The sequence below is a fragment of the Pan troglodytes genome, chromosome 5, assembly GCF_028858775.2.
Source record: "Pan troglodytes isolate AG18354 chromosome 5, NHGRI_mPanTro3-v2.0_pri, whole genome shotgun sequence".
In the NCBI taxonomy this organism is placed as follows: Eukaryota; Metazoa; Chordata; class Mammalia; order Primates; family Hominidae; genus Pan; species Pan troglodytes.
The window spans coordinates 119499095-119526188 of NC_072403.2; the positions used below are offsets into that span (position 1 = coordinate 119499095).

Here is a 27094-nt window from a genome sequence, read left to right on the forward strand (position 1 = left end):
TAGGGTCCTGGAGTACAGCCCTTGCCTGTTTCACATTTTCTCTGATTTCTCAGGTCCATCATGAGATCTGCATATAATCATATGAGCCCAACCCCCTTCTGCCTAGTGATTTCAGAGAAAAGGGATAAAAGGAGTACCTGAAATGCCTAGATTAGGTCTATTAATTAAGGATTTTGTGGGTGCCAACCAGCAGCAAAGTGGAATCATTTGTGTTTCCCTTCCTTTTGTTTCCCCTCACTGTGTCCCTGGGTAATAGATGCAAATGACTAGTGAAAAGCCAGAAGGCAGGCAGTGGGCGGAGGAAGAAAGTGGGGGAAGGGAAAGGAGCCTGGATAATCCAGTGTCGATTAAGCTTCCGGAATAATCAGAAGCTGCCTGGGGTGTGAGGTGGTGTGGCCTTAGCAGAGAATGAGAAAGAAGGGGGCTGCATGCTCCTAGCTGCTGGGCCTTACCTGTGAAATAACAATTCTTACCAAACAAAGACACTCAGGTGACCTGAGAAAGAGCCCTGCAAGATAAATGCAAAAGGGTCACCTGTCCAATAAAGGAAAAATAGATTTAAAAATAAAAAGTAAAAACAGGCATTTTCAGAACCGCTTAAGCAACTGCTCTGATTATTCCAGACACAGTTTTAATGTGCTGGGATGAACATGATATATTTTAGTTCATGTGGAAGCTGTATTTCAGGCTGATGTGGAATCTGTTGCCATAACTGTCACGCAATCCATTAGGGCCCCTGAGTAAAGGCAGCCATTAATCAGGCACGAGATCAGCCCCATAGCCTCACGTGCGTGCGGCTCTGAGGGGCCCTGACCTGACATCATTTAAGGAGATTCTCATGGAGGCCATAAACATGATTCGATTCCCATTATCTTCATGTTGCATATTTGTTACCATTATTCTTTGAAGACTCCAAATTGGATGTTAAAAATTTATGATATATATAAAGGTTTGCATGGAGTGAAAAAATAGCTGCAGCAAATAAGTCCATCTCATCCATCAGAGGTGTGTGAGCTGTCAGAGGAGCCCGAAGAGGTATGGAGAAAGCCTGTCAGTTAGCCAGTTAAGGAGGATGGAGAATTAGGAGGGCCTTCTCTGGGCAAACAGCTTTTCCTACAGCCTACATACTAAACAGGAATTTAAATACATTTGGTTAAAAGAACAAAGTAAAACAGCACCACTGCAGAAATCCCCATAGACAGTCTTCGACAAGCAGGTGAAAGGGAGGGCAAGGGATCCTTAGGCAGACATTAATAGTAATGTGAATGGAGCAGATGCCTGGGTCCAGAGATGGTTGTTTCTGGGTTACTGGCATATCTCCAGAGCAGAGAGTCTGATGCCAGGTGGGAGCCCTCTGTCCAGGAGAAAGCCCTCCACCCAAGCTGCATGCACCCATAATTTTGTTTGAGAACCATGCAACTCTCTACAATCTGTTCAGTGACTTGAATATTTGCATAGAAATAACTCGTATTTAAGGGTTATCCATTCATAGAGGTAGGCAGTTCAGAGTAGAGAAAAACAGAACATTCCAGGCCTTGGCTTAAGGAAGAATGAGAGCTAATGAATCCATTCGACATATATTTACAGGATTGTTTGTTATATAAGAGACTTCATACATAATGCATGGTCTCTGCCGTCAAGGAGTTTCAGTCTGGTAGAGGAAATAAGACATGGATGGTAACCAAGGAGTCTCAGACAGACCTGGAACTCTAGGAGAAGGTGAGATATCAGAAACAGGGAACAAGGTGCACAGTTGCTTAATCTAATCAAGGAATGGACTTTTGAGGATGAGAATTTGTTGGGCAAAGACCAGAGGATCAATTCAACAGGGACGTGGATGAGAGAAACATGTGGGGCAAAAAGATGATTGGCCAAAGTCCAAATTGAGTGCAAGATCTTCTGTGAGGCCAAGACCATGGTATCTAACCAAGTAGGAGGAGCAGGTGTTGGGCAGAAGTGCACCGAATAGTTGGTGAAGGTCTAGGTGTGAGGCAGGTGTGATCAGATAGCTCCAGGAGAGCCGTGCTGAGACTCGGGTATGGAGAAGACTCCTGAGGTTCAGAGGCAGAACACTCAACTGGTAGGGACTGGAGTGTAAGGCTGAATATCCAGCGATAGCGTTAAAGGATAGAAACCCATTCATTTATTCATTCGCTCACTCGGTCATTTATGGAACCCTTATAATATGCCAGGCACTAGTCCAGGATCTGGACATTTGAAGCTGGTCAGAACGCAGTTTCCACACTCAAGGACCTGTTTGATTAGTGGGAGAGGCAGACACACACATGGTCATAATGCAATGCAATAAATTGGTGTGGAATGGAAATACAGGGACAGAGGGTGCAGAGCTTAGGCAAGGACCAGGAGGAAGAGTCACTGATGGCTTCCTAAAGGGGTTGCAGTCTGAACGAAGGCTTAAAGGTCACATAAGGACCTGCCAGCAGAAGGAGAGATGGAATCTAGCTCCACCAGAAAGAATGGGGGTGAAGGACAGGAGACCCAGTTGAAGGGCACTAAGAATTCAGACCCGAGGAGTTGGGCCACTGAGATGAGCTCAACAGTGCAGTAACTCCAGGGGAGGCAGGGAGCTACTCTGAAGACCTCCCTATGTTGTTCCCACCAGAGGCAGGAGTGGCTGAACAGAGATCCCAGGTGTCTGTCCACTGCAGGACAAAGAATCAGTGCTGACCTTTAGTTCAAGTTCACAAAGACATTCACAGCATACTGAAAGGCAGTGTGTGATAGCTGCTGTTTATTCCTGAGCTTCCTCAAGAGAACGTGTGGATGCATTTGAGAAAGGAAGGCTAAACCAGAAACGAGATTTCAGAAAATGAAATTCCATGCATTTTCAGAGCAGTGTCCCCATGCTTTTACCTTGAATTCGAAAATAAACTCTATTATTTCTGGTTCCAACAATTAGTTATAAAATATAAAATCAATGGCCCCTTTTTTCTCCTCTCCAATTCTTCAACTATACACTTATTCTCACAACTTTGAGTTGAGCTGTTTTTGGTGTTCTTAAGTCCGGTAACAATGCCACATGTGTGAGCTGACATGTGCTGCCTCTGCTGCAGCATAGGAGGGCTAAGCTTGGAAACTCTGTTGTGCTCTTCCTGGCCCTGATTCCAGGCAGAATCTTTGCTTGTTTTCAAAAGAAATCCTGAGATCACAATGACACAGAAGTGTAAACTCCCATTCATCACAGGGAGGTATTAACTCTGAAGCCTAATTATCTTTTGACTTAAATGGCAATATTGTTAACCTTTTCATGGAGTCAGAAACATCACACTTCTCTGGGGTAGGCAAGTGGAGCTATTTCTAGAATGTTCCACCTTTTCTAAAGGCATTCTCCAGAGGAGGAAGAATGCCTAGCTTGCTCCAACATGCACATGGCACCAAGACTTTGGCTCAGAGGAAGCAGTGAATTTGAAGAACTAAAGTTTGCTGTATTGTAAGAATCAAAATAAGAGAAGTGAATTAGTGCTGATTCAGAGGGAAAGAGAGGTGAATACAAAGTTTGTTTAAACCAGAGGTTTTTGAAGTAGAGAGGCAATTACTGTAAATTTCTCATATCATCTAATATTTATCTAAATGTTAGGCACAACATGAAAATGGTTACACAACTGTCAGCAAAACAGGGAAATCCACTTGCAGTTTAACTGAAGGATTTTTGTTTCTGTTATGGCAAAAAAAAAAAGAAAAGAAATTTCCTTAGAATAATAGGTCAAAAATGCACCTTTGTTCTGACAATCACATTTGTAGTAAAATGCAAAAAAATAGTCTCCCATTTGCTTTTCCCTGTAGTTGGCATAAATATCTAGCACATTAGTCAGAATAAAACTGTTGAAAATAACACACAAGGAGAGAGTTAGTTCATCATGAAGTGCCTTGATGTGCCTTCTTTCAGAACTTGTCACTCTGGAAAAAAGTCAGACGTGAACACAATTCTTCTGGCCCCAATGGATATCTAGAGCCGACAGTGGGGTGGTCCACTCTCAAGAGGCAATTAGAGAATGCATTGTCTGCAGAGGATTTAAGAACAATAATAAAACCAGCTAAAAGTTGGTCTGCTTTATGTTGTTACCATGAGCCAGTCATTCTGAACAATTTAGTGTTCACATATTCCTCCCTGAAGGGGTCGTTGGTGTCCTATGTCCACCCTCCTTGTTAAGCCATTGTCTGGCACCCCAAGTGGGGGCAGATGTAGAATAAACCTCTGACTTTAATGTATAAGAGGTTGTAAAACATTATGAACTGATTCTCTAAGGTAAGGAAGGTCCTATGGATTTTGTCTAACATTGCCACCAGTTCTGTGAATGATCCAACTCATTCTTACAGATCACTTACTGGGCATCAGGCAGTGGCTGGGCTGAAGATACAGTGGTGGGAGATCAGACTCTGTCCTTGCCCTTAGGAAGCTTGTAGGCTACTAGGGGAGACAAAAATCACACCAGTAATTCCAAGGTTGCAACCATGTTGAGTCTAAGAAGGACCACAGAGGAGATATTTGCCTTGGATAGAGAGGTTTGGGAAGGCCTTTTTAAGGAAGTGGTATGGTAGTTCTTCCAAGATTATTGGTCATACCAGAAACTAAGAAACAAACAAACAAATAATGATAATTTTTGCCCACAAGCAACTAGTTCTGTAATCTCTTAAATCTTTTTTCTTTTTTTGAGACAGAGTCTTGCTCTGTTGCCCATGCTGGAGTGTGGTGGCGCGATCATAGCTCACCATAACCTCGAAGTGCTGGGCTCAAGCAATCCTCCTGCCTCAGCCTCCCAAGTAGCTAGGACTACAGGTGCATGCCACCACACCTGGCTAATTTTTGTTTTGTTTTGTTTTGTTTTGGTAGAGATGGGGTCTCCCTGTGTTGCCCAGGCTTTTTGAATATTTAGGGTAAGGTCTACCATAGGGACTACATCCTAGAGGTTGAGTGTTCCTTATCCAAAATGCTTGGGACCAGAAGTGTTTGGGATTTTGGAATATTTGCGTTGTATATACTTACTGGTCGAGCATGCTAAATCTGAAAATTCAAAACATGAAATGCTCCAATGAACATTTACTTTGAGCATCACGTTGGGATTCAAAAAGTTTTGTATTTTGGGGCATGTGGGATTTCAGATTTTTGAATCTGGGTTGCTCAACCTGTATATCCCCCTCTCATAGCACAATGGTTCACTCCAGTGGGCCTGGGACCTGATTAGAGAACATTCTGGCAGCTATGCCAAGGGCCTCCCCTTGATAGCTGTAGGCACTCTCCTTAGATCAGCAGTTCTCACCCTTCCTTGGTACATTACAGTCACCTGAGAGCTTTCTAAAAACCACCTGTGTCCAGGCCCCAGTTAAAGCAGAATCTTAGAAAGGGAGGGGGTCAGACACCAATATGTTAAAAAAAAAAAAAAAAAACACACCCCAGATGATTCTAATATGCAGCTGGGGTAGCGAATTCCTGTGTTAGGTGAATGTGCTGAATTACACTTATTCCTGTCATAGTAATTTAAAATTACACATTAAAAATTTCACAATGCAAAGGGGATTACAGTGGTGAGAAGTGTGTGTGAGTTATTTGTGCACACAAATACACGTGAAGGTGATGGTTCAAGAACTTCTTGTACTTTGCATGCTTTTCATTTCTGTGGCATGTAGTGGAAACACAGCAAATGGCTGAAGGGTAGAATTTCTTGGACTCTGGAGTCAGGGTGGGTGTTAAAGGACAGGCCATTCCCAGAGCCATGGAAGTTTGATGCAGAGGTGAACATAATGGTTCAATAAAAAAGCAAGTTTCTAGCTTTCTGTCTCCACTTCCGAATCTCTTCAATCCCCCTCTCCTTTCTCTTCCACTGCTACTTTATTTAACCTCATAAATTATGCAGCTTTATATGAAGTCTGTAGCCCCTTTGAGGAAGCATATTCAAATATTAGATAATGGGATATTTTTTTTTGTCCTTTAAACACACAAAAAACATTGTGTGCACCTTACATGTAAGTGGAATGAATGTATTTTTGCCACTAATGTTGAAAATATCCTTAGGCATCTGGTGTGTATGAATGTGTATACATAGTACATGCATAATAAACACATTCCACCTTATGAATATTTATATACAAGATACATATATATTGAATATAGACATACATATGTAAATAGTAGCCCTTGAAAATTATATGCAAAGTGTGTTTCCAAGCATATATATCATAGTGCATCAGAAATATAATAAAGCTATTACCAAGTTTAGCATATTTTGAGGTGGCATTTTCTACAGAGTTGTTTATGGTAGGGTCTACTTACTATCCACGTATGGGTTTTTTCCATCATCACTTAAGTGTTTGTTAAATATCAACTAAAAGTAAGGCACTGGGCATGGCAGAACAAGAAAGATGAAATTGATGTGGTCCCTGCCTTTAAGAGACCTGTACCTCATAGAGTGGCTTAACATTTTGTTATGAAGAATCTAATATTGTCACTGCCCAATGGCATCTTCCTACTTTCTTACAACTGCCTTTCATTTATCTATGCCACTGCTGCCTTTGCCAGTTGGGATTTAAAATGTGACCCATTTGAGCTATATTAATTTAAACCCTGGTGTAGCTGCAAAGTTGTTCCGATGCAGTAAGAAGAAACATCATTGGTCTCAGTGCCTTGTAGCCACTGGACATGAACAACAATTAAACTTTTTTCTCTGTCGCATATAGCCAATCCTATAACTGCATTTTTATTTTAGTCTGATTTAGTAGGAAAAAAAGGTACAGTAAAAAGGCACCAAGCATGAGGGATGTTATAAATCTCAAAAGTGAACCAAAAGAGAGCAATCTCTTTTCCCCACAAACTTCTTGTAACCTAAATATTACTGACCATGACATTGCACTTCCAAGTTCCATCTAGTTCCCTCCCTGGACTAGGTAGCAGAAGCTTTCTTAAACACAAGCAATACATTCTAAAATGTACAAAATATGGATCTCTTTCTAAAATGACAAGCCCCAGTATAGCCAGGGAGCTCTGAGTGACACTCATCAGGGCAGATTTTGCTCCATTAAAGGAGGAACAATACATAAGCATTGTCATCTCTGCCACAGTGTATGCTTATTGTTTTCTCCCCCCTCAATCCATACATAACAACAGGTAGTTCTCAGCTGTTCCCTTGGTGCCAGACATACATTTTATCTAAAGAGACAGCAGACAGAACTACCTGCTGCTTCCTGTGCGGCTCTCCCTGTGTTTCTCTCCTTTTTCCTACTTCACTAGGGCTTTTAAAAATCAGCTGGCAGGGAGCCAGGAGCTCATCATTTTAATGCAGTGTAAAATGGAATATGCATAATTATATGCAAGCCATATGTGAGGGAGACAGCTCAGCTGTGAATTTCAGGAGGCCAGGAAAGAGAGAGCAGTTAGGGCTAAGATGAGATGAGAGCAGAGCGGAGTGCAAGTGTCACGCAAATGAATGGTTTAATGAGTGTGCTGCAGACACGCCCCCTTTCACCTACCTCTCCCTTCTCTCCCACTCCAAACCAGAAACCAGTGGAGATTAGAAAGAAGACTGTATGCAAGCGGTATTGCTAATGGGTTCTGTTAATGTCTCCATTTAAACTTCAGCTTTCTTAATTAACAGCGTAGATCAAAATAACCAGTAACTTTTAATGCAGCTTTTAAATTAAATCTTTTTTTTTTTTTTTTTACTGCATTTGATTGAAGAATCATGGTTCTTACCAGATCATCGCTCCTTTTAGATCTTTATTTAAAAATGGAGGGGAATCAGTTTATCTCTAATAGTATTACAATGCAAAATATAATTATGCAGATTGCTTTTCTTATGGCCTTGCTATTAGAATTTTTTAAAAGTGCATTATCTAGAGATTGCTTAAGCATGCCAAAAAGTTTAAACACGTATGTATGTCATATAATCCTAAATGTGCAATGAACAATGCGCACTGAAAAACTAAGGTGGTGGTAATTGCCAACAAAATTATTTGATTTTGGTTTGCTTGATATTGTTTTAAATATTACACCACAATGAATTTGCATGTTCAAACTAAACAATGTAAAGAAAAATAAATCCCAAATTTTGATACCTAAAAGGCGTACTGCGTATTTAAACAAACTTCTTAATATTGTTGTTATTTCTGGATTCCCGTTTGTTGAATGATCTGAGCTGTTATGCTTTTTAGCTTTTTTTCTTCCATTATTTGTAAGTCCCTAAATAGGCCATTATATTTCCCTTCAGGCTAGAGATGAAGATGGACATGCTGAAAATTTTCCCCAGCAGCACTATGCTAAGGAAACTCCAAGGCTTGCCTTCAAGAATAACTGCGAACTACTTGTAAGAATAACATACTTACAACAAGTCTAGAATGTTACTTTAGCACAGTGAAAACAGTTTTTGAAAGGGTTTGTTCATGATTACATAATTGATGAAATATTATAGTTTTCTGTATAGAGTTCTAAATGCTAATTCTGATATCACTGAATATTAATTTTAAGATCTCAAATTGTTTGCAAATCTTTTATATCTGATTATAGAGCTTGAATGGCCCTGTCTTTATTAGCTTGTTGTGTTTAGTAGTTTATAAGCAGCCACTTGGAGAATGGCTAGTAAAGTTAAAAATATAGAGAAAGACAGTTGATATATGTAGCTTGGGAAAAAACAACCTCACCCTCACCCCTCCTCCTACGTCCTCATTGTACACTATTTTAGGAGACAACATGGTAATATTTTGTTCTGCTAGGGAAGATAGCAGAGTTGACACGCAGTACTCCCTTTAGAATTCAAGTATTCCTCCACTCTCTTGCCAAACTTAATCGTCTCTCCTATGCAGAAGGAGTCAAAGCAGTGACAGGGTGCGGGGATGTTTACAAGTCGTGAGAGGGAGGATATCAGCTGTGACATTGAGACTCTGTTCCAATGCAGGGTTAATTTGCTGTTCATTTTAGCATTTACAGCCAGACAAGATGAAAAGCAAGCAGGAATGCCTATTATATTTCTATTAAATGAATCTGTTGGGACCTAATGTTCTTGATTAGCTTTTGAAAATGAGTGCTCTGCAATGCATTTTCTGTTTACCTAAAGTAAACAGAGAATGAATTGTCATTTATTTAGAGATTCAAACACTCCTTTTGAAAATGAAGCTTTATGAGGGATCTAGCTATGTTGTCCCTAAATGTTCTTTTCTTTTCAATTGCATTAAAGCAAAACATTTGCTCCAACTAAGTGAAAACACTGAAAGAGAATGAGGATGCTCAGTTGTTACATTTTGAGGTAGTCTAATTTCTGTTTAGTTTTTTGGCCGAATATAGTACAGCTCTGCCAGGTCTCTGCATTAGGAAATCCCACATGTAACAGTCTTTGGATTTAGCTCTGATACCAACTGTTCATTAAAAACAAAGTGTCCAAAGAGCAGAAGAGACAAAAATTCAGTTCTTACCCATTCTAGCCGCAGTAGCTACATGTTGACAGCAAGAACCTCCTTCTCCCCCTCCACAGTCTGCACAGTTACAATTACACTACTTATTCTGTGTGTGTAGTCCCTTGACCAACAAATCCACAGGCAAATTTGCTGCTTATAAATGTAATTTTTTTCTGAAATTTTAACTTACCTTATGTTTTATCTTAGGACTCTTAAACTTCCAGGACTGCTAGCATTACCTATTCTGAGGAAACCCTTTTTGTTCATTTCGGTTTTAATGTGTCTCTATAACTATGATTATTCAGCAGAAGACCACAGAGGCCCTTATGCTGTGTTTTGGTATCAGAATGCTTTGGGGTAGCTTACTTCTTTTTATTGCAAAAGTAACATGCCGTATTTAATTTTTGTCTATTTGTTGGAAAAATGAACATGCTTGAGTCCTGGTTGTGGTCAGTTTATACTGGAGGAAGCAAAACATATATGTGAACATCGTTTTTAGCTGTCTTTAGAGAAAATAGATGTTTTGTCATTGCTGTGCTTAAACACATTGTTGTGTTGGCAGTAGTTTTGAGCAATTTGGTACAATCTTCGTCCTTCCAGTCACTGTTAGAAATGCTTTATTTTGGTCAGTATACTTTCCTGTGTTAAAAGAAAAGGAATAAAAAGAAAACATAAGTAAGCTTATTTCTCCAAGGAGAAATTTAATTTTTTTCAGCTGTAAGAAAAGTGATGGTGTTTGGCTGGTTATGAAGCCCTGAGAAGTTATGCTTCTATATGAAAGAGACTTGTTCATTCATAAGAAAGAAATAGGAAATCCTTGGAGTTTTCTTAGTGCAACTTAGAGCAGATTTTTAAAGAATCTGTCAGAGAAGATTGCAAGCTCCACTCCAAAGTACTTTTTTAGCTGAAGGGTGGTTCTGCCATCTTCTTGCATGGATTGCTGCAAGAGCAGTAGCCAGTTTAGAAAGCATGGGAGCTCTAGAGAAAGCACTGAGGGCACAGGGTGCTTCTGGGCCCCCAGATGATCAGGAGCACGTGGCTGGACGACTAGTCCTCTGTGCCACAGACACTGACAGAAAGTGCCCTGGCCAGGTAGACGGGACATTGCCTTGACTTTATTACTGACTCTCTAATGTCTCTGCCCGCTCCCCACCCCCACATGCCTGCTTCTTGGAAGAGGGAGGAATATTAAGTAACTTAAACAAAAGCAAAGCAAAATCGATGCCCGGAATACACAAGTGTGTGTAATCAGAAGGCACTGACAAAGAAAGCATTGGCTGATAGAAAAATCTGCTATGCAACTGTAGATTTCCTGTAGGGTATTGATTTTTCCATTTAAATCCCAAACTGTGATATGTGCCTTCACACTTAATGTACAACACAGATGACTAGATATTTAGTTTTGTGGCCAAGATCCTTTAGTTGGTGACTGTGTAGCAGTCTCCTTATGCTTTTTATTAATTTTGAAAATGAAAGGCTGTCAAGATAAGTGACATTAGCTAAAACAAGTACTATTTGATATGTCACAATTCAGTGTGGCCCCACCTACCTCTTCATAGATAGTCATGCACACTTGCAGGCATGCGCACACACATGCACACACACACACACACGGGTGTTTTGCTGGCATATCTAAGTTTATGACTAAAGAAAACTTTTAATAAAAGAAAATGTAGGAAATTTCTATCATGTTAACAGTGTAGCAGCCTGGTTTACAAGAGCCTGGAAAAGGGAACATTTAGAGCCAGCCATGGGTGAGACTAGCCCAACTCCATTCTTGGTCCCTTTATCATTACTGCCTCTTTCTTCTGGGACTAGAAGTCTTCTCATTTCCTCTATTCAAATGCTCATATCTCTGGCTAGAGGTGGGTTCACAGCTAGAATGAGGAAGACCATAAGTGTGTTATGAGCTCACTGTTTCTCCTCAGCCACGACTTTCTCAATTTTTGAAAGCCCACTGAGAGTAAGACTTTGCAGAAATATAGCATAAGCTGGGTCACTGGAGGGGAAAGACCTCTAGTGAGAAGAAGAGGAACATTGAGAGGGTTTTGAGAAGGAACTGAAGACTCCTGAGCCTACTCCCCAGGTTTTCAAAAGACCAGTCCAGAGAACATCCCTGTGTTCAGGAAGAAGGTCAAAATATAACCAAAGAACAACAGCAACTGATGGAGTATTACTTGGTTGGAAAAAAAGCCAGGCTTAGGAAGTTTGAAAGGGGAACTAAGAGAAAGGAAACTCAGAGGGGTAAAATTAGCCTGTCTCCCTCAGTTCCAGATTCCTGAGTCATCACCTAGACAACGTCTGAATCCCTTTGGCTTTTCCTGAGGCTGTTAGGGGTGAGGGTTTTGCAGAGGGAAAGGGAGGGAGCTCACAGCTGGAAGGTGAAATAAAAATAGCATCAGGGAAGAATTCTTCCTGGTCACTTACAATGCCTGTGTAGGGAGAATATGAAAACTACTTTAGTTTTATGGCTGTATGATCAGAAGTGATGATGAGAAGAGATGCTTAGGCTATTTTTCTGTGGGCTGATTTTTCCATTTCATTTCCTCGTGGATGTAGACAGGTGGATTATAAGAGTTGCATGTAGTCCTTAGGCAGTAGAAATACCCCGTGCTAATCCAGGGCTCAATAAACATGACATTATTGAACATCTTCTATGTACAAGGCATTGTACTAGACAGTGCAGGTAGGGACACAACATAGAAAAAGACACAGTCCCTTCCCTGAAGGAGCATGCAATTCAGTAGGAGAAATAAGGCACATACAGTATCATAGTCGTCAAAAATGTGGGCTCTCAGGTCTTGCCCCAGCTGGACTTTATACACTGTCATCCTGGTGGTATAGCTAAGGATCATAGATGCAAAGGCTTAACATTTATTGTAACGTATCTGATATCACATCACACTTTTGGATCCCTGTTTCACCCCCTTGGACCTCTTCTGAGCTTCAGATCTTTTGTAAAATGTGATAATAAAAGGAAATAACCTCAGAGCATATCATAAGGATAGAAAATTATGACATATTTAAAGAGCCAGGCACATAGTAAGTGCTCAGTATATATTAGCTGCTGTTATTATCATCTTCTTATAGTCATGACTGTTATTACACAGTGAGCTGTGCCCCAAAAGAGCACTAGGAAAGTTCTTGGAGTACAGAGGAGGAAGAGATTGTTTCTGTATGCAGTCATTAAAAACTTAACAAGGGAAGATACCTTTGATCCAGGCCTTTCATGGGTTGGATTTAGATAGTTGCCAGGAAGTGTAAGGGAAGGGGGTTTTCCCAGCAGAGGAAAATAGCACAGGCATGGAGGTGGGAAAGTATGGGCCAGGTGCACTGCACCCAGGTTAGTATCTAGGTTGGCCAAGTGTAGAGTACCTGAAGGCTAAGGGGTGAACAGCAGGCAGTCCCATATGCAGGGGTTTCAATAACTGACACTATCCTATCGAGTCTGGATTTTAGTAATTCTGCTTCATGGGAATTCCTAGCACTTCTGTGGATTAAAAACATTATTATGGAAAATTTCTAAGTATACAGAATTAAAGTAGTGGGAATCATATAATGAACCCCCATGTTCCTTTCACCTAGCTTCAACAATTATCAACTCAGGACTAATCATGCTTCATTTTCCTTCCCTGCACCCCCTCCCACTTTTTTTGCTGTACTGTTCTGAAGTATGTATGCTTTTGTGAGGGACAGATTTGGTCTTTTGGTGTTTTTTTGTTTGTTTGTTTTGTTTTTGTTTGTTTGTTTTTTTTGTAAAATCTTTAGGATCCTTCTCTGGCTAGAAACAATCCATTGATACTAATTAAACTGGGAATTGGAGCTTTGGGACAATGCATACATAAAACAAATGACTTTTGGTTATATATTGTGCTTTTCTTTTCCTGCTCAACACAACCTTGGTAAAGCTTGGCCAATCAGATCCAGTTTTAAAAGCCCTTAAAGTGAAAGACACATCACAGTGCCAGTGATGACTTGAACTTTATTTACTCTCAGGCCCCTGGTTCTAAGTGTATTCATTTAAAAACAAGATTGGATGTCTTTGCAATCCAGCCCAACTCACCAGTACATGTTAGCCTCTCACAGTAGTGAGGGGAAATTCTGGATGGCTGCCATATATTAGCCATTGCTAGAACTTTTCTGCTAGATCATGAAGATATAACAAGAACCCCTGAAAGGTGATAGAAACTGCCCTGTTTCATTTGAAACTTAATAGATGTCTCAGAATAGGTACAATTGACCAGAGACCCTCCCCTTAATGCTTTTGGTCTAATGAAAGCCAGATTTATGCCCCAGCTCAACATGAATTTACATACTATTGCTTTGATTTTACAGCTGAGCAGCACAGGCACTGAAAATTAAAATCATGATGACACACTGGAACTCACATCACATCAAACAAAACATCATATGATGTATGCATACATTGTATACTGTGTACCAGTTTCCTGAAATAATCACTGCAATAGCCCCACAGGTGTAAAATAACCAGAAAATCCCAGGGGGACTGGCTGCTGTCTAGAGAAACTTAGCCTGTCTCACCATTTTTTTTTCCCCAGCCATCTCCCAGATCCCTTTAGTTTGTGGTTATTCCTGTATTCCCATAGTTTCCTAAACTATCTTGGAAAAATAGAACTTTCCAGAAATAAAAGTCACAATCTTAGACTAAGCAAGAGGCAGTTCTGATAGAGGTGGCATAATTATGCTCTCCAGCAAGACCATCTAGACTTTAATACAGGCAGAAGGGATGGATTCCACTTGAGTCATATTTCATCTGCACATTCCTCTGTTCCCATCTGTGCTGGTGTTTCATCTTCTTCTCCAGCTTTGTCTGCCACTTTCCTCTCACTCTTCAGCCTGTTGGCTCCCATTTCTGCCATAGTCTTGTAGTTCAGGTCCTTTCACTTTTCCTATATAAAGACCTTCTTGACCACAGTTGACCATCTCCCCTCCTTTCCCATGCATGCAAACTCTATTTTACCTCTCTTTGTAATTCTGTTATTTGAGAGAAAAGCCACATGAGGGAGGGCTAGAGTTGCTCAGCTTCTGCTCTGATATAGGGGCCTTATTGGGGGACAGAGTCTTGATTTGGCAGGCTCTCCTTTCCAGAGCATGGGGGATCTTTGCCCTTCAGATTTCAGAGCCATTGCCTACAAATGTCAGAGGTATAATGGTTTGGTTTTCATGCTGGCTTCTCACACAGTCCATCACAGTGATTCTTGGAGCCAGAGGGAGGTATGGAAGACTGTGTGTTCTCCAAGGGAGGCACTGTGGTCTGGTGGATAAGAGTGGGAGTCCCAATCCTTTCTCCGCAGATGTGCTAGCTGTGCACTCTGGGCAAGTTTCTCACTCTCCTGAGCCTCAGCGTCTTTATCAATATGACGAGAATAAATACAGCACCTGCCTACCTCATGGGGTTGTTTCAGCAGTCAATGAGATCATGTATATGAAGCATTTAGTATACCTAGCACCTAATAAAAGCTCAACAACCAGTAATCTTATTACTAACAAAATGGAGCTAGAAGGATGCATTAGTTTAAACAAAATCTTGAGGCAGATACTGGGAGTACCTGTCTTTATTCTTCAACTTGAGTCTCCTCCCAGTTTGTTTGGATACAAACTCAAATGTAATATTTTTAATTTGGGTAAAAGAACTTCTGAGAAAGGTTTGAACATCTATCCACTTGCCTTTTTATGCCTAGGGAACTAGAGATACTTGTTGGCGGCATTGCAAATGTTGCTGACTTATGAAGTACTGCAGTATCTGAATACCTTTTTGTAGGATAATCTAAAATTTCCAAAAAATAGTATAGTGTTGTAGTGAAGAACTTGGACTCTTAAGCCAGATTATTTTGTTCAGATTCAGAAATCCCCTCCACTCCACCCACTGGCTGTATAGCCTTGCCCAAATCACTGAATCTCTGTGTGTCTGCGTCCTGGTGTATGAAATGAGGACAATAGTAGCTATTGGGTAGGGTTGGCCTGGGGTCTAAGTGATGACTGCCTGTAAGGTGTTTAGAACAGTATTTGGTAAACAACTGGCACTCAATCAGTGTTGCTGTGATTATGATGATTTATTCCAAGGTTGCTTGCTTTCCAGTACATCATAGACTACTACTTGACCAAATTTACTAGCAATGGAGTACCTGAAAGTTTTACGTGTGCACATTTGCATGAAAACCCCACAAAATTTCCTTTTGAACAGTGAAGGGGACGGCACAGAGATAATTCTTGGCACTAAGCTTAAAAAAAAAAAAGACTCAAGGAAAACTCTCTACATGGTCCCAGACCTCTTCATTCTGCCTAACCATTTAATAGTAAAATTTTTAATGTTAAAATGTGCAACTAAGAACATAAATGCAAAGCAAGGGAAAAAGGTGTAATTTACACAGAGCCATATCTGCCATAGCAAATGGATGTGCCTCTGATACCGTGCTAAGGGAAGGAGACAAGAAATCCTCCTTTGTGAGGCACCTCCAATGAACAAGCACTGTGATCTGTCTGTATAGACCCCTTTTAAGGCCCTTTATTCTCACCGTAACTTTTCTAAGTAGATATTGCTGTTTCCATTTTAGAAGTGGGGAAATTAAAATGCAGAGATGGGATACTCCTTGCTCTGGGGGAGGGCAGGAGGCCCAGTGAGCAGGCACAGAGCTGGAGCTTGACCCACATCTCTGACCACACACCCATGCTTGTGCTCAGGCCAACACATGCCGCTGCCTTCTCAGGGTAGGGGCCAGGTCTTACACATTTTTACATTCCAGGGCCAGAGAAGGAGTGCAGTCTATGATTGTGGAATGAAGGGATTAAGAAATTAATTCAGAATGACTCTTTCTAGTTTCTTTATAGTAACAATTCTTTGGTAGAATTCTGAAGCCAGAAAGAACATCTATGGGGAGTGTTGGGAAGGGCAATTTATTCAGAAAGTCATGGCAATGTTTGCAGATTCCCAGTGCATAATAAATTGTGGGGAACAGAGCCAAGGTATATAGTTTTTAATTTGGTAGACTTGGGACATTAAAAGATCAGCTGTAGACTATAGAAAATATATTTTTCAATATGATACAAACATTCGAGTGTCTTTTTAAAAATCTGGTATAGATTTTGATCCTTTTTTTTTTTTTTTTTTTTTTTAGGATCACTAAGGCTATTTAAAAAAAGCTTGAACTATTTTGGTTTGTTAGGGTTGTATTCCTTAGAGTGAATGGATCTATTTCTTTTGAGATTTCTGGCAATAAATTAGCATATGGGAGTCAGTCATATTCTCCTTTATTGTTTTAATTACTAGAACTGAACAATTGCCTAAAATACCAAAGAGAATTCACCTCCAGTGGCTTCAAGGAAACTATAGATCATATATCAAGCAAAGCCAGGAAATCAGATAGGATATCAATTATCAATATTAAAATGTACCGGTAACCAGCCAGAACTAATATTAATCATATTCAGTCATGTGCTTAGTTTATGGTTAGAAGAACAAGCTAATGAAAGTCTCTTGAGAGGAAAAGGGAAAGAGTATAAAAAATATTTGAAGTGGAGAAGAATGACATATGTGAGTAATAAGAGAGGCAAGAAATTAGAGATGGGAGGACTGGTAAGGCAATTTTAAAAGGGAAGAAGGAAGATAGCGGCCCAGGTTAAGCTTCAAATGAACAGGTTCAGGAAAACAAGATTCTTCAAAATAATGTATTTCATTGCATTTTGGCTTAAAACATTTTTCCTAATTGTATTTTTTGCACACTTCCTACTCTTTTGGTCTCTTCCTGGAGAGCTACATGCTACCAGGAACTGAGACTTTTGCTAGAGTACAGTACTCATTCTCTTTTAATTCCAGATGAGTCTGCCCTGGCCGAGAGCTTTGTGTGTCAAGAGCCTTGTCTCTCTCGTTCATTGCTGGATCCCTGAGAACCATGCTTAGCTCACACCATTTTTCATGAATTCTGAGATGCACTTTCCCCCCTAACATTTTAATATCTCAGAAATGGGAGTCATATATTACAATTGATGACCTGTCACTGTTTAATTGCCAGTGTTTTTTTTTTTCCTGGTGGTATTAAAATAAAGGCATTGTAACAACCAATGGTGATATAGATTCAATGAACCATGGAGGTGGACGCTTAAGAATTATTTGTTGAATGAATGTATGCAATAACATATCTCCCTGGTTCTAGTTCAGGTAAAAATGAAATGCTTATGAGTTGGTTCCGGATTGTATTTCTGCCGCCAGTGAGGCAGGGTAGAGGTTGCCCTCTGGCTATCTTGGCTGAGCATTTTAATGCTGTTCACTTTTCCTTGAGTGGAGCTGATAGATGGCTTCTTCATTCTTGCAAGTGAAATGTTAAATCAATTAAGACATACCCCAGATAAGCTGAGTTTAAAATAAGAAACTTTACTTTTGCCTTGATTTTCCAGAAAATTGCTTTTTGTTCTATTTTGGATTGCATGTCCATCAATATTTCTCTTGAAAATTCATGGAAATACATAGGTAGATGAGCAATAATCTCTTTCTCTGTCTCTCTCAATAAAACAAGCTATAGATTTCATTAGGATAAAGTATGTTTCTATAGATTAGGATGCCCTTATCCATCACCACCACCACCACCACCAACTCTTAGAGAGCTTCCCAACCTACAGAAGAGACAAAGTATATGTAGGTATATTATCCATACTTTAGAATTTCATAATCCACATTCAGTATATCAAATTGTATAGAAGTTATGCCTCAGACTTAACCATGTGAAGTACTCTGCTGTTTTTTGGTGTTCTGATCTCATTTTAGTTTGGTTTCCTTTGAATGGGAGAACCTGATTTTGATATTGGAGCAGGATGTGCTATTTGTTTCTCTATGTGAACAGGGAGGGGAAAAGAAACACGTGAACATTTTTAAATGGCAAAGCCAGAGATGGGAAGGGAGGCAATATTGAACATGTGCTAGGATAAGGCTTTCATATAAAAAGTGTTCAGATATTAAGATATGTGAAATATTTGGGGCCCTTCATTAGATAGCTATTTCAATCAGTGATGCTTTTAAGTTCCAAATTGTCTGGTAATTATGTAAAGACGCTCCAGTGAAACACCATTTTTGGCTTAGGGAAATATTTATATACTTACCAGATAGCTTAAATTTTGAAAATATGCAATGTTATTACATAGCTACCATATAAAATACAATATATGAGGGCAGATTTATATATCCCATGTAGAAATGTGGGTATTTATATATAGGAAAAGGAAAATAAACAAGCATTACTGAAGTATTTATGAGTTTATGGCATTTAACTCATCTCAAACATTTATGCAGTATTTTTTCTATACTAATTTAATGTTTATATATGAATGCATAAAAATAAATAACATGGAAAAATTAAGTTGTAATGGAATTTTTATTTTCATTTTTCCTTAGCCTTCATGCATTTTGATTTTTAAACAATGTTCTGACTGTCATCAAATCAGCCAAGTTGAAAATTGAGCTGCATCAATGGAGACAGCCGGTCTTGATAATTCAAACCAAAAAGACCTTTTCTCGAGGGATATATTCTCCCTGGTTTATTTGGTCTGAGTTGTTTCTCATAGCTCTAATTTATTCTTTTGTATACACTGCATGAAGACAATGTCTATAGAGATTTAAAGCCTTAAAAAAACTGGGTATTTAATGTCATGGACACATCTCAAAAAGTGGAATTCACATGAGAGCAGGTGGTTATGGGGGGTGTGTGTGTTACCCAGATTTTTAAGACATTTGTCTTTCAATCGACATGCATTTATTAGGTACCTGCTGTCTCCCCAGGGCTGGGCTTAAAAGTCATGTGTTGCAATGCAAACAAAGTATAATGTAAAATGTGCATCCTTCTCATAAGAAGTTTACAGATTTGGGCTAGACAAAGAGAACTTTAAAAAAAAAGTTTACAAGCTATGCTTATATGAACAATGTACTTCCAGTGTATAGTAAAGTGCCAGATGGTGTGGCATGGTGACTAGACAATAGGAATATGTATTAAAATATGTATGTGTGCAATAAGGAAGTAAAGGCCGTTTAATAGGGAAGAAATGATGGCCTGGAGTCATCAGGAATAGGTCCTTGGAAGAGATGAAGGTTGGTCTTGCCCTTGGAGGGTGCGTAGCGATGGAAGGGCATCCCAGAGAAAGAGAAGATGTGGAATGATGATGAGAGGGGTGCGCATCATGCATATGGGGGCCAGTTGGGAGACAGCCTGTGCTAGCGTCATTCTGTGAGTGGCGAGAATAAAATGAATTCAGTAGGTTGTGGTCAGATAATAAAAACAGTGACAGCCAAACAGCTAATTTTACATTTGGTGTTTTGGCTATAGGGATCTCTGTTAGGTACCTGAGCCAGGAAGTACTGTTATGAAAGCACTGCTTTCATGGGTTGGAGGAGGGGAGCAGGGAGACTTCTAGAAGGCGGTTAGAACAGTCCAGGCACCCTGTGATGAGGACAAAGACTTCTAACAGCTGGAAAGGCAAGAAAGTGACTCTGCAAATGACTGTCCAAAAATATTGGTCATCAAGTTTTTATGATCATCTTAATATAAATAACTGGCAAAGATTTCATCTCAAGCCAATTTTCCTGTAAATTTAGATTTTGGATAACAGTCTTAAGTAGCTAGTTGTGTGCAGTGGGAAAAACAAGATCAAAGTAGAAGCAAGAAACTGAAGTTTAAAAATATTTGTGATCCAGAGTGATTCAGGGATCAGTACGATTTAAACTATACAAATGCAAAGTAGGAACGAAAGATTCTTAAATGTGGATAGAGTCTCCAGTACAAGGAATGCAACAACTGCTTCCCCCTGAAAATGGCATAGAGACCATGTAGTGTATATACCCTGGAAACACTTCCTGGCTATGTGGGTTACCGGCTTTGTGGTCTTGAGATGGTCAGTTTCTGCATCTGTAAAACAGAAAGAATAACTGTGCCATTTAGGGTTGCTGTAAAAGCTAAATGAGGTAATATATATAGTGTGCTTGTCATTTAGCAAGTGCTCAATAAAGTGTAACTAATAAAGATAAATCCTTTTGTACTCAACTTTTTTAAGAGAAAGAAGGAAATACTAACAAATAAAACTCATATGAGTAGTCCGAATCCGTTTTTTAAAAATGAACCATCTTATGATATACAGCTTTCGGTCATATGGATTTAGCTTATTCTTTACACTTTGCCCATGTATAGGACTCTAGACAGAAAACTGGTATTTATCCAATTATAATCCTAAATATTTTCAAGATCTTCATAAAAAAAATTTTATTTAATTTGCTGGGTTTATAAAGGTAGAACATTGGATTAACATAAGATGATTTTTGAGGAAAAAAAAAAAAAAAGGAGGTTGCTAACCCCCAAATTAAATTTCTTAAAATCCTACATTTCTTAATTTTTCTAATTACCTGACCATTTAAAATCCTGACTTTCTTTTGGAAGTGAACACAACCACCTACTTTTTGGGGTCATCTTTTTTGTTCATATGCTGGTAAGTTTCAGAATATATCAATTAGGCACTTATTATTGATTTGATAAATCAGTTTTCCTTTGTTCTGGCTTAGATGTCTGGAATACATTTGGGACTTGTTTCAGTTGTAAAAATGAACAAACAAAGAAACAAAAATCCACAAGAATGTGGGCAAAATGTCATTTAGTCAAAACTCAAGTGCATCTCCCCTTGATTAGAGCTCCTCTTTGAAATAGCTGGGTTGCCCATACACAGATTATCAAGGTCATGTTCAAGATTAAAATGAGCTGTGGGACAATAAGCTGCCTATTATGGTAAGAAAACATGCAAACAGAAATTGAGACCTAATGTCTTTCCTCTGTCCTGGCTTTTTTCTTTCTGAGCCTAATATACCTATTTTGTCTAATTTAGTTTTAGCTTTAGTTATGCTTTCTAAAATTACAATGTGTGTGAGGATTGGAATTTTTCTCTTCCAACAGGAATTAGGGTCTATGTAAAATGCCTTTCCTCCTACGGGAATGGGAAGAGCCACATACCTCCTTGACCAGCCGTGCCTGGTCAAGGCTGCAGTGTGGAGCCTCTCACAGGGCCCATGATGTGAATGTGCCTCCAGGATGTAGTGGCCCTGCAGCCTTGCTGCTAGGAGATGGTTCTCACTTCATTTGAATGTTAGCCCCTGCAAACAATGACAATTCAAGGTTTACTTTTTAGATGATGAAACTAACCATGCAAAGTTATGTTTAGATTTTGAAGTACAGGTTAAAAAATATATATGTGGTTGAATCTACTGTTAAAAAAAAAAGACCAAAATTCATGGGTTTGCATTTTAAGTTTTCTATTGCAAGAAAGAAATGACAGGACTGTTAAGGACACTGATGATTGGAGCTGAAGCCTGAGGATAAAGGCCTTGGAATCAGTTCTCCTTCAGTGTCAGCTGCCATAATCATCAGCTCTTTGGTTTATCCTGGCCAAGATATTAGTTTCCATAAATTAGATAACTTTATGCAAGTGCCATATACCATCATGTTTACCACAGAATCCACATCATCAATGCCATCTATCTAGTCAGCAAGCTTTTATTGGGTGCCTACTATGTGCAGGGCACAAAATCATTTTGGATGGGCATGAAATGAACTCGATTTTTACAGATTTCTACCCCTCATTTTTACAAGATCATTATATACTTTATATTATTAAATTATATAGAGTTATATTTTTAAATTATATAATGTGTATAAAATAATCTTAATAAAGCCTTTGAATAGACACTCAAGAAATATTGGCTGTATGAATGAATGAACAAACCATACCAGTGTGGCTCTCTATTGGCAATTTTCCCCAATCGGCTCAGACTCCAAGGTCTCTCCTATGTCTAGGGAGTTGTCAGGAATGTCTGGAATGCGGCAGCATTGGCTCAGTTGAGTTCCTCTCTGACATTATTTCTGAGTTGCGGAGTTTCTTGGGCAGAATGAATAGAAGCAGAAGCTGTGGCAGCCACCTATGGGCTCTGACAGCTCTCTGTGGCCCCGTCCCTAAACTATGGCACATCTTGTCCTCTTCCCATACCCCAATAGCCCAGGTTTGTTTCCCATATGAGAGTAGGGCCTGGAAAGAATTTTCTCCAATTTGCTTTCAACTCCGCATATTCATGTGTATGTTTGAATTTAGCTACTAGAGAAGGTATCAAATATTGTAGAAAGACATTAGGTTTAAAAATAAGTGTCATCTTTCTGAAACTATTTAGATTAAATTTTAAATGCAAGAAACACTTTCGAAATTACTTTGGAAACATGACTCCATTCCTAAATTTAAGTGTCACATTTGCCCTGGCTGGTCCAGCAGGGCAGGCCAGTGCCTCCAGAGCCTCTCCGCCTTCTGTCTCTTCCTCTCTCCGTGTGTGATTTCCACACAGAATGTCAGTGGGTCTAATACAGTTTTCTCTGGAACCCCCATTCCGCTAAATTGACCACATAGAATAATCATACTTCTTTTTGAAATGGAACTATGCTAAGTCTTGAATTTTATTACAGAATTTAATACCAATAATTACTTAAAATTTAATGAATTTCACTACTGACTTAATTGCTTTTGAGTAGTTCCACTTAATTTATTAAAGAGAAGCAAAGACATATTCATTTAATGAGCAGCAGAAGTCTTGCCCTCACATCTGCCTACATTCTCTTTTCAATTAATCAATTATAGTCCAATGGTGTGTAATTGCACATTAAGAAAGTTATTGGATAGCTCAGCATGCCTGTCCCAGGAGGCTCATGAATACACTACTATAACACACCTGTAATGACCTGTGCTCAGATCTGCAAATTATACTCATTGCTCTCTCTCCTTCTCTTTTTTTCCTGAATTAAGATGAGAGCAATTTCCATTAACTTTTTGAGTCACATCTAGTCCACATGATATAGAGAAAGGGTAAAAGAAAGACTGAAACAGAAGTAAAAATGGAAGAAAAAGATTTGATCTGCAATTATAAGTAATCTGCCTTTTGAAATTAGCTTCCTGAGACTCAGTCCTGATTGGAGAACTGTTAAAGTGTTTCAGAGGAGCAGGGGTTGTCTCTCCGAGCAGTGTCTCCTGAATCATACTGAATACTTGAGAAAATCAGACCAGCTTTATTTGAACTCAAATAGTGACTTGCCTCTCAGCTTCCTTCCATCTCCTGATGAGAGAAATAGGAAAACAGGAAAACCTTTTGAAATCACATTCAGGCAAATTTGCTTGGCTTGTTTCAAATCAAACCAAAGTCTGGAACTGATCCCCATGCAGGAGCGCTAAGCCTCTGCATAGCAACTAAGCCGCGTTAAAAAAAAAAAAAAAGGAAAGGGAAAGGAAAGGAAGAAGGAGGAGAATCCACTAAAAAGGCAACACAAAGAGCAAATTTTACTTCATTAATGGCCTAAAGACTCAGGTTATGTGAAGGGGTCTATTCCAGTTATGTCCTGATTTATGCTAAACCAGTAAAACCCAACAAGAACCTCTTAATCCAAATTACATAGTCAGAGACATTCTAAATGCCTAAACCAACCAAGTGATTTTAAGCAAAATAAGCTTTTGATGTCTGCACAACTCAAAACTCAAGAAGCAATCTGTTGACATTTTCAGCAAATGCTAACTTAGTCTGAGACAGAGGCAGCAGTGGGCTTCTTCACAATATTCTTCTGGGTAAAGTGATTCTTCTCCCCTTGCCTCCCCCGTCCCCCACAAAAAAAAACCCTGCTTCCATTATCTGTTTACTGAGGTACTGACAAGGGCAGATCTACTGTGATTAATGGCTGTCCATCAGAATAGAAAGAAGGATACATTGATACTCAGCTAGCAGATGCTCATGAACATGCAAATGAATGTGGTAAGCCTTCCTGGTCAGGAAGGATTTGCTTTGTTGATGTTTTAAACTCTGCAGCCAATTTTGGGCATTTTGTGTGCTGTTTTCCCTGCTACGGCCACTGGCCATGGACACTCCGCTGACACTTGGGCAAAGCCTGCCTCCCAATGTGCCTTCTGGGGATGCCCTGAATGGAGAATGGGTGTCAGTGGCAGAGGCACCCCGTGTACTTTCAAGGTGTGTCCTTTCCTGGCACTCCTGGCCTGTCGGGACAAATGTCTCTGCCCAGGGGGCTGTCTTCCTGTGTGGGCTACGTTTGTGGCATCTCATGGGCCTCCATGGGGTTGAACTGTAAATAGTGGCCGCCACATAAAACATGCCATCTGTACCCCTGTGGGTAGCAGGATGGAACACAAAAAAGATTTATTCCAGGAATATGAACTGATGTTTACAGACATGCCAGGACTGACTTTTAAAACACAGTGGAAAACTGTCTCAAAAGCAGCTTAAGTACCATGTAATGGAAGCCCCCCAAAAAGTACTTTGGGGGCATGAAGGAAGCCTCTATGCTCAGAGAGATGTACTAAGCTAGCATATCCATGGCAGGCCCCTTTTCCCTGAGATGTGAGATACCATGAGGTCTCATCATAAGTTTCTGAGAAAGCAGGGCTAGACTCAGAGGGTGCCTGTGGCTCTCATGCTTTGGGGACCTAGAGTTCCCCAAATCCCCAGCCCCTGCAATAATGTTCAGAAAATGAAGGGGAAGGAAATAACTTTGGATTGAACAATTGGATCTCCATGGGAAAGTTTTCTTATTTCCTGGCTGGGACTCAGGGCTGTACTGGGGGCATCCTTTGTTGGTGGCATTATACTCACAGGCAGACATGGGCACCTTGGCTATCATGTGATGACCATATGTCCCAAGATTTGCACACCCTTTTCTGTTTCACCTATTTTGTCTGTTTTCGTAAATCATTGGTCTTCAAATGAGTTCATGTGGCCCAGCATTTGGAAATGTGCCAGTCTTTTGAGAATGCTGTGAATTATTGACATATTTAATTCCCATTGTGTGAACTGAGAGTAATTTTTGCCATCTTTAATACAGTTATCAAATAAAAGTCATAAACAAGAGCCAACAGGTTCACAAATATATAATCAAGCTGTCTAAGCAGGATGGACTGTTTCTGGTGTCCTATTAGTATTCCTTTGCCACTTGCTTGTTGGTTTTGTCATCTGTGAATGCTTGTTAGTGGATACAGCAGCCTCGGTCTGTGAGATAAATCCTTGCCTAGTGAATTTGGGTAATTCTTGTTTATGCATGCTGTGGTTGTTGTCTTGTGATATAATTTTGTTTCACTGCTTGTCCTGTTCTAGAGACCTGGCCACTCCTTTTATGAAGAGTGGCTCCTGCCCCCACCCCCTAATCCCCCCACACCGTCTATCCCACCTCTACCCCTACCCCACCTCTACCCACATCCCATCCCCACAGCCCTGCTCCTTGTTACCTGTCTCCCCTCCCCACCTCCTTCTCTTTGGAAGCTAAGAAGGTGAGGTCAGGGGACAGGCGGGCTCTCTGAACCTTCACTGCAATATGCCTATGAGGGCGCCCCCAGTGACGTGGCATAATAACACCCTTCAAGTTGGCCCTGAAGCGGGGTGAGGTTTCTGGACCCAGACCTGCAAATTGTGTCAGCACCTTGGAGCCTCCGAATCTCTCAGCAGGCAATGGCATGTGTGCATCTTCATGGGTGCGTGCATGTACATGCAGCAAGTTACGCTGAAGATTCAAGTTAGTGAAGGGCATTTATGTCACAGCACTGTGGAAAATTTAAAATTAAATATGACATTTCAGTTCATAAAAATTCTTTGGCCCATCTGGCCCCTGGAATTTCTCCCTGGCCTCACTTCTCTTCAGGTCCCAGTCACCTGTCAGTCTGCTCAGAGCCCTCTTCCTCTTCCCCCCTCCACTCTGCATGTTCATCCCCCATGCTCAAATTTCCCACAAGTTCTGATGCTGAACAGATTAGCCATCAACCAGACAGTCTTTGTGCTTCCTGTATTCTCTGGATACATTTCCCCTTTGTTCTCATATATTGTATACATACTACAATATCTGTTTTTCAAAGTCTCAGTGGGAATAGAGCAAGTCAAAGGAGGGCTGACACTTGTACCAGAATATTAAAGACCAGGCAACCCCATCTCCAGGCCCCCATGGGGCTAGCAAACTGAAGTGGGGAACCCAAGAGGTGCTGGGGTTCAGGGGCCTCGGCTTCTTAACTGCCCTTATCCTAACAAGAGATTATGGCTTCTAATTAAAGGAAGGAAAATATGTAGGCGAAAAACAAATTTGCTAAATCAGTGCATTAACATTTCTTTCCAGTGGTCTGGGAGAAAAGAGATTTGAGTGCAGTAGCAGCTTGAGCTGATCCAGTTTACCAACAGTGTGTCCTTAGAAGCTGAGTTTGGGACCTACTGTCTCTGCTGTCTTAGAATGTCCCAGGAAGCATGAAGCTTCAGCATTCTGATGTGACTCCCAGACTGCCTCTGGCTCCAGGAACAAAACCCAAACCTTTCCTCAGACCCTGTGCCCTGGTTCAAAATTCACGAAATACAGCTCTCATGGCTGTGGCCCGTTCTTTCATGTCCAAGTTGTCTGTAGCCTCTCACTGCTCAAAATGTGGCCCACCCACCGGCAGTGGGGACATTGCCTGGGCCCCTGTTAAGAATGGAGAATCCCAGGTCCCACCCAGACCTCCTGAATCTCAGCTGCATTTTAATGAGATCGCTATAGCATTCTTGTGCACACTAAAGTTGGAGACGCTATAGACTAGGGGGTGATGATTTTTAGCCTCTAAATTTAGGACAGCTTCAGTGAACTCCTTATCAATATAGGACACA

General features: G+C 40.2%; 1 protein-coding gene across 4 annotated transcripts in view; it reads left to right on the plus strand.

Moving 5' to 3' along the window:
- Nucleotides 1-27094, plus strand: part of SOBP (sine oculis binding protein homolog) — a 169673-nt gene that overhangs the window by 88267 nt on the left and 54312 nt on the right. For 3 of the 4 annotated variants that reach the window (XM_016956073.4, XM_016956075.4, XM_054686180.2), the window contains one exon: nt 8220-8315. The exons of the other annotated variant lie outside the window; for it this stretch is intronic. In XM_016956073.4, coding sequence (XP_016811562.1) covers nt 8220-8315 — 96 coding nt within the window. The remainder of the gene's footprint in view (nt 1-8219; nt 8316-27094) is intronic. 4 annotated transcript variants of the gene reach the window in all.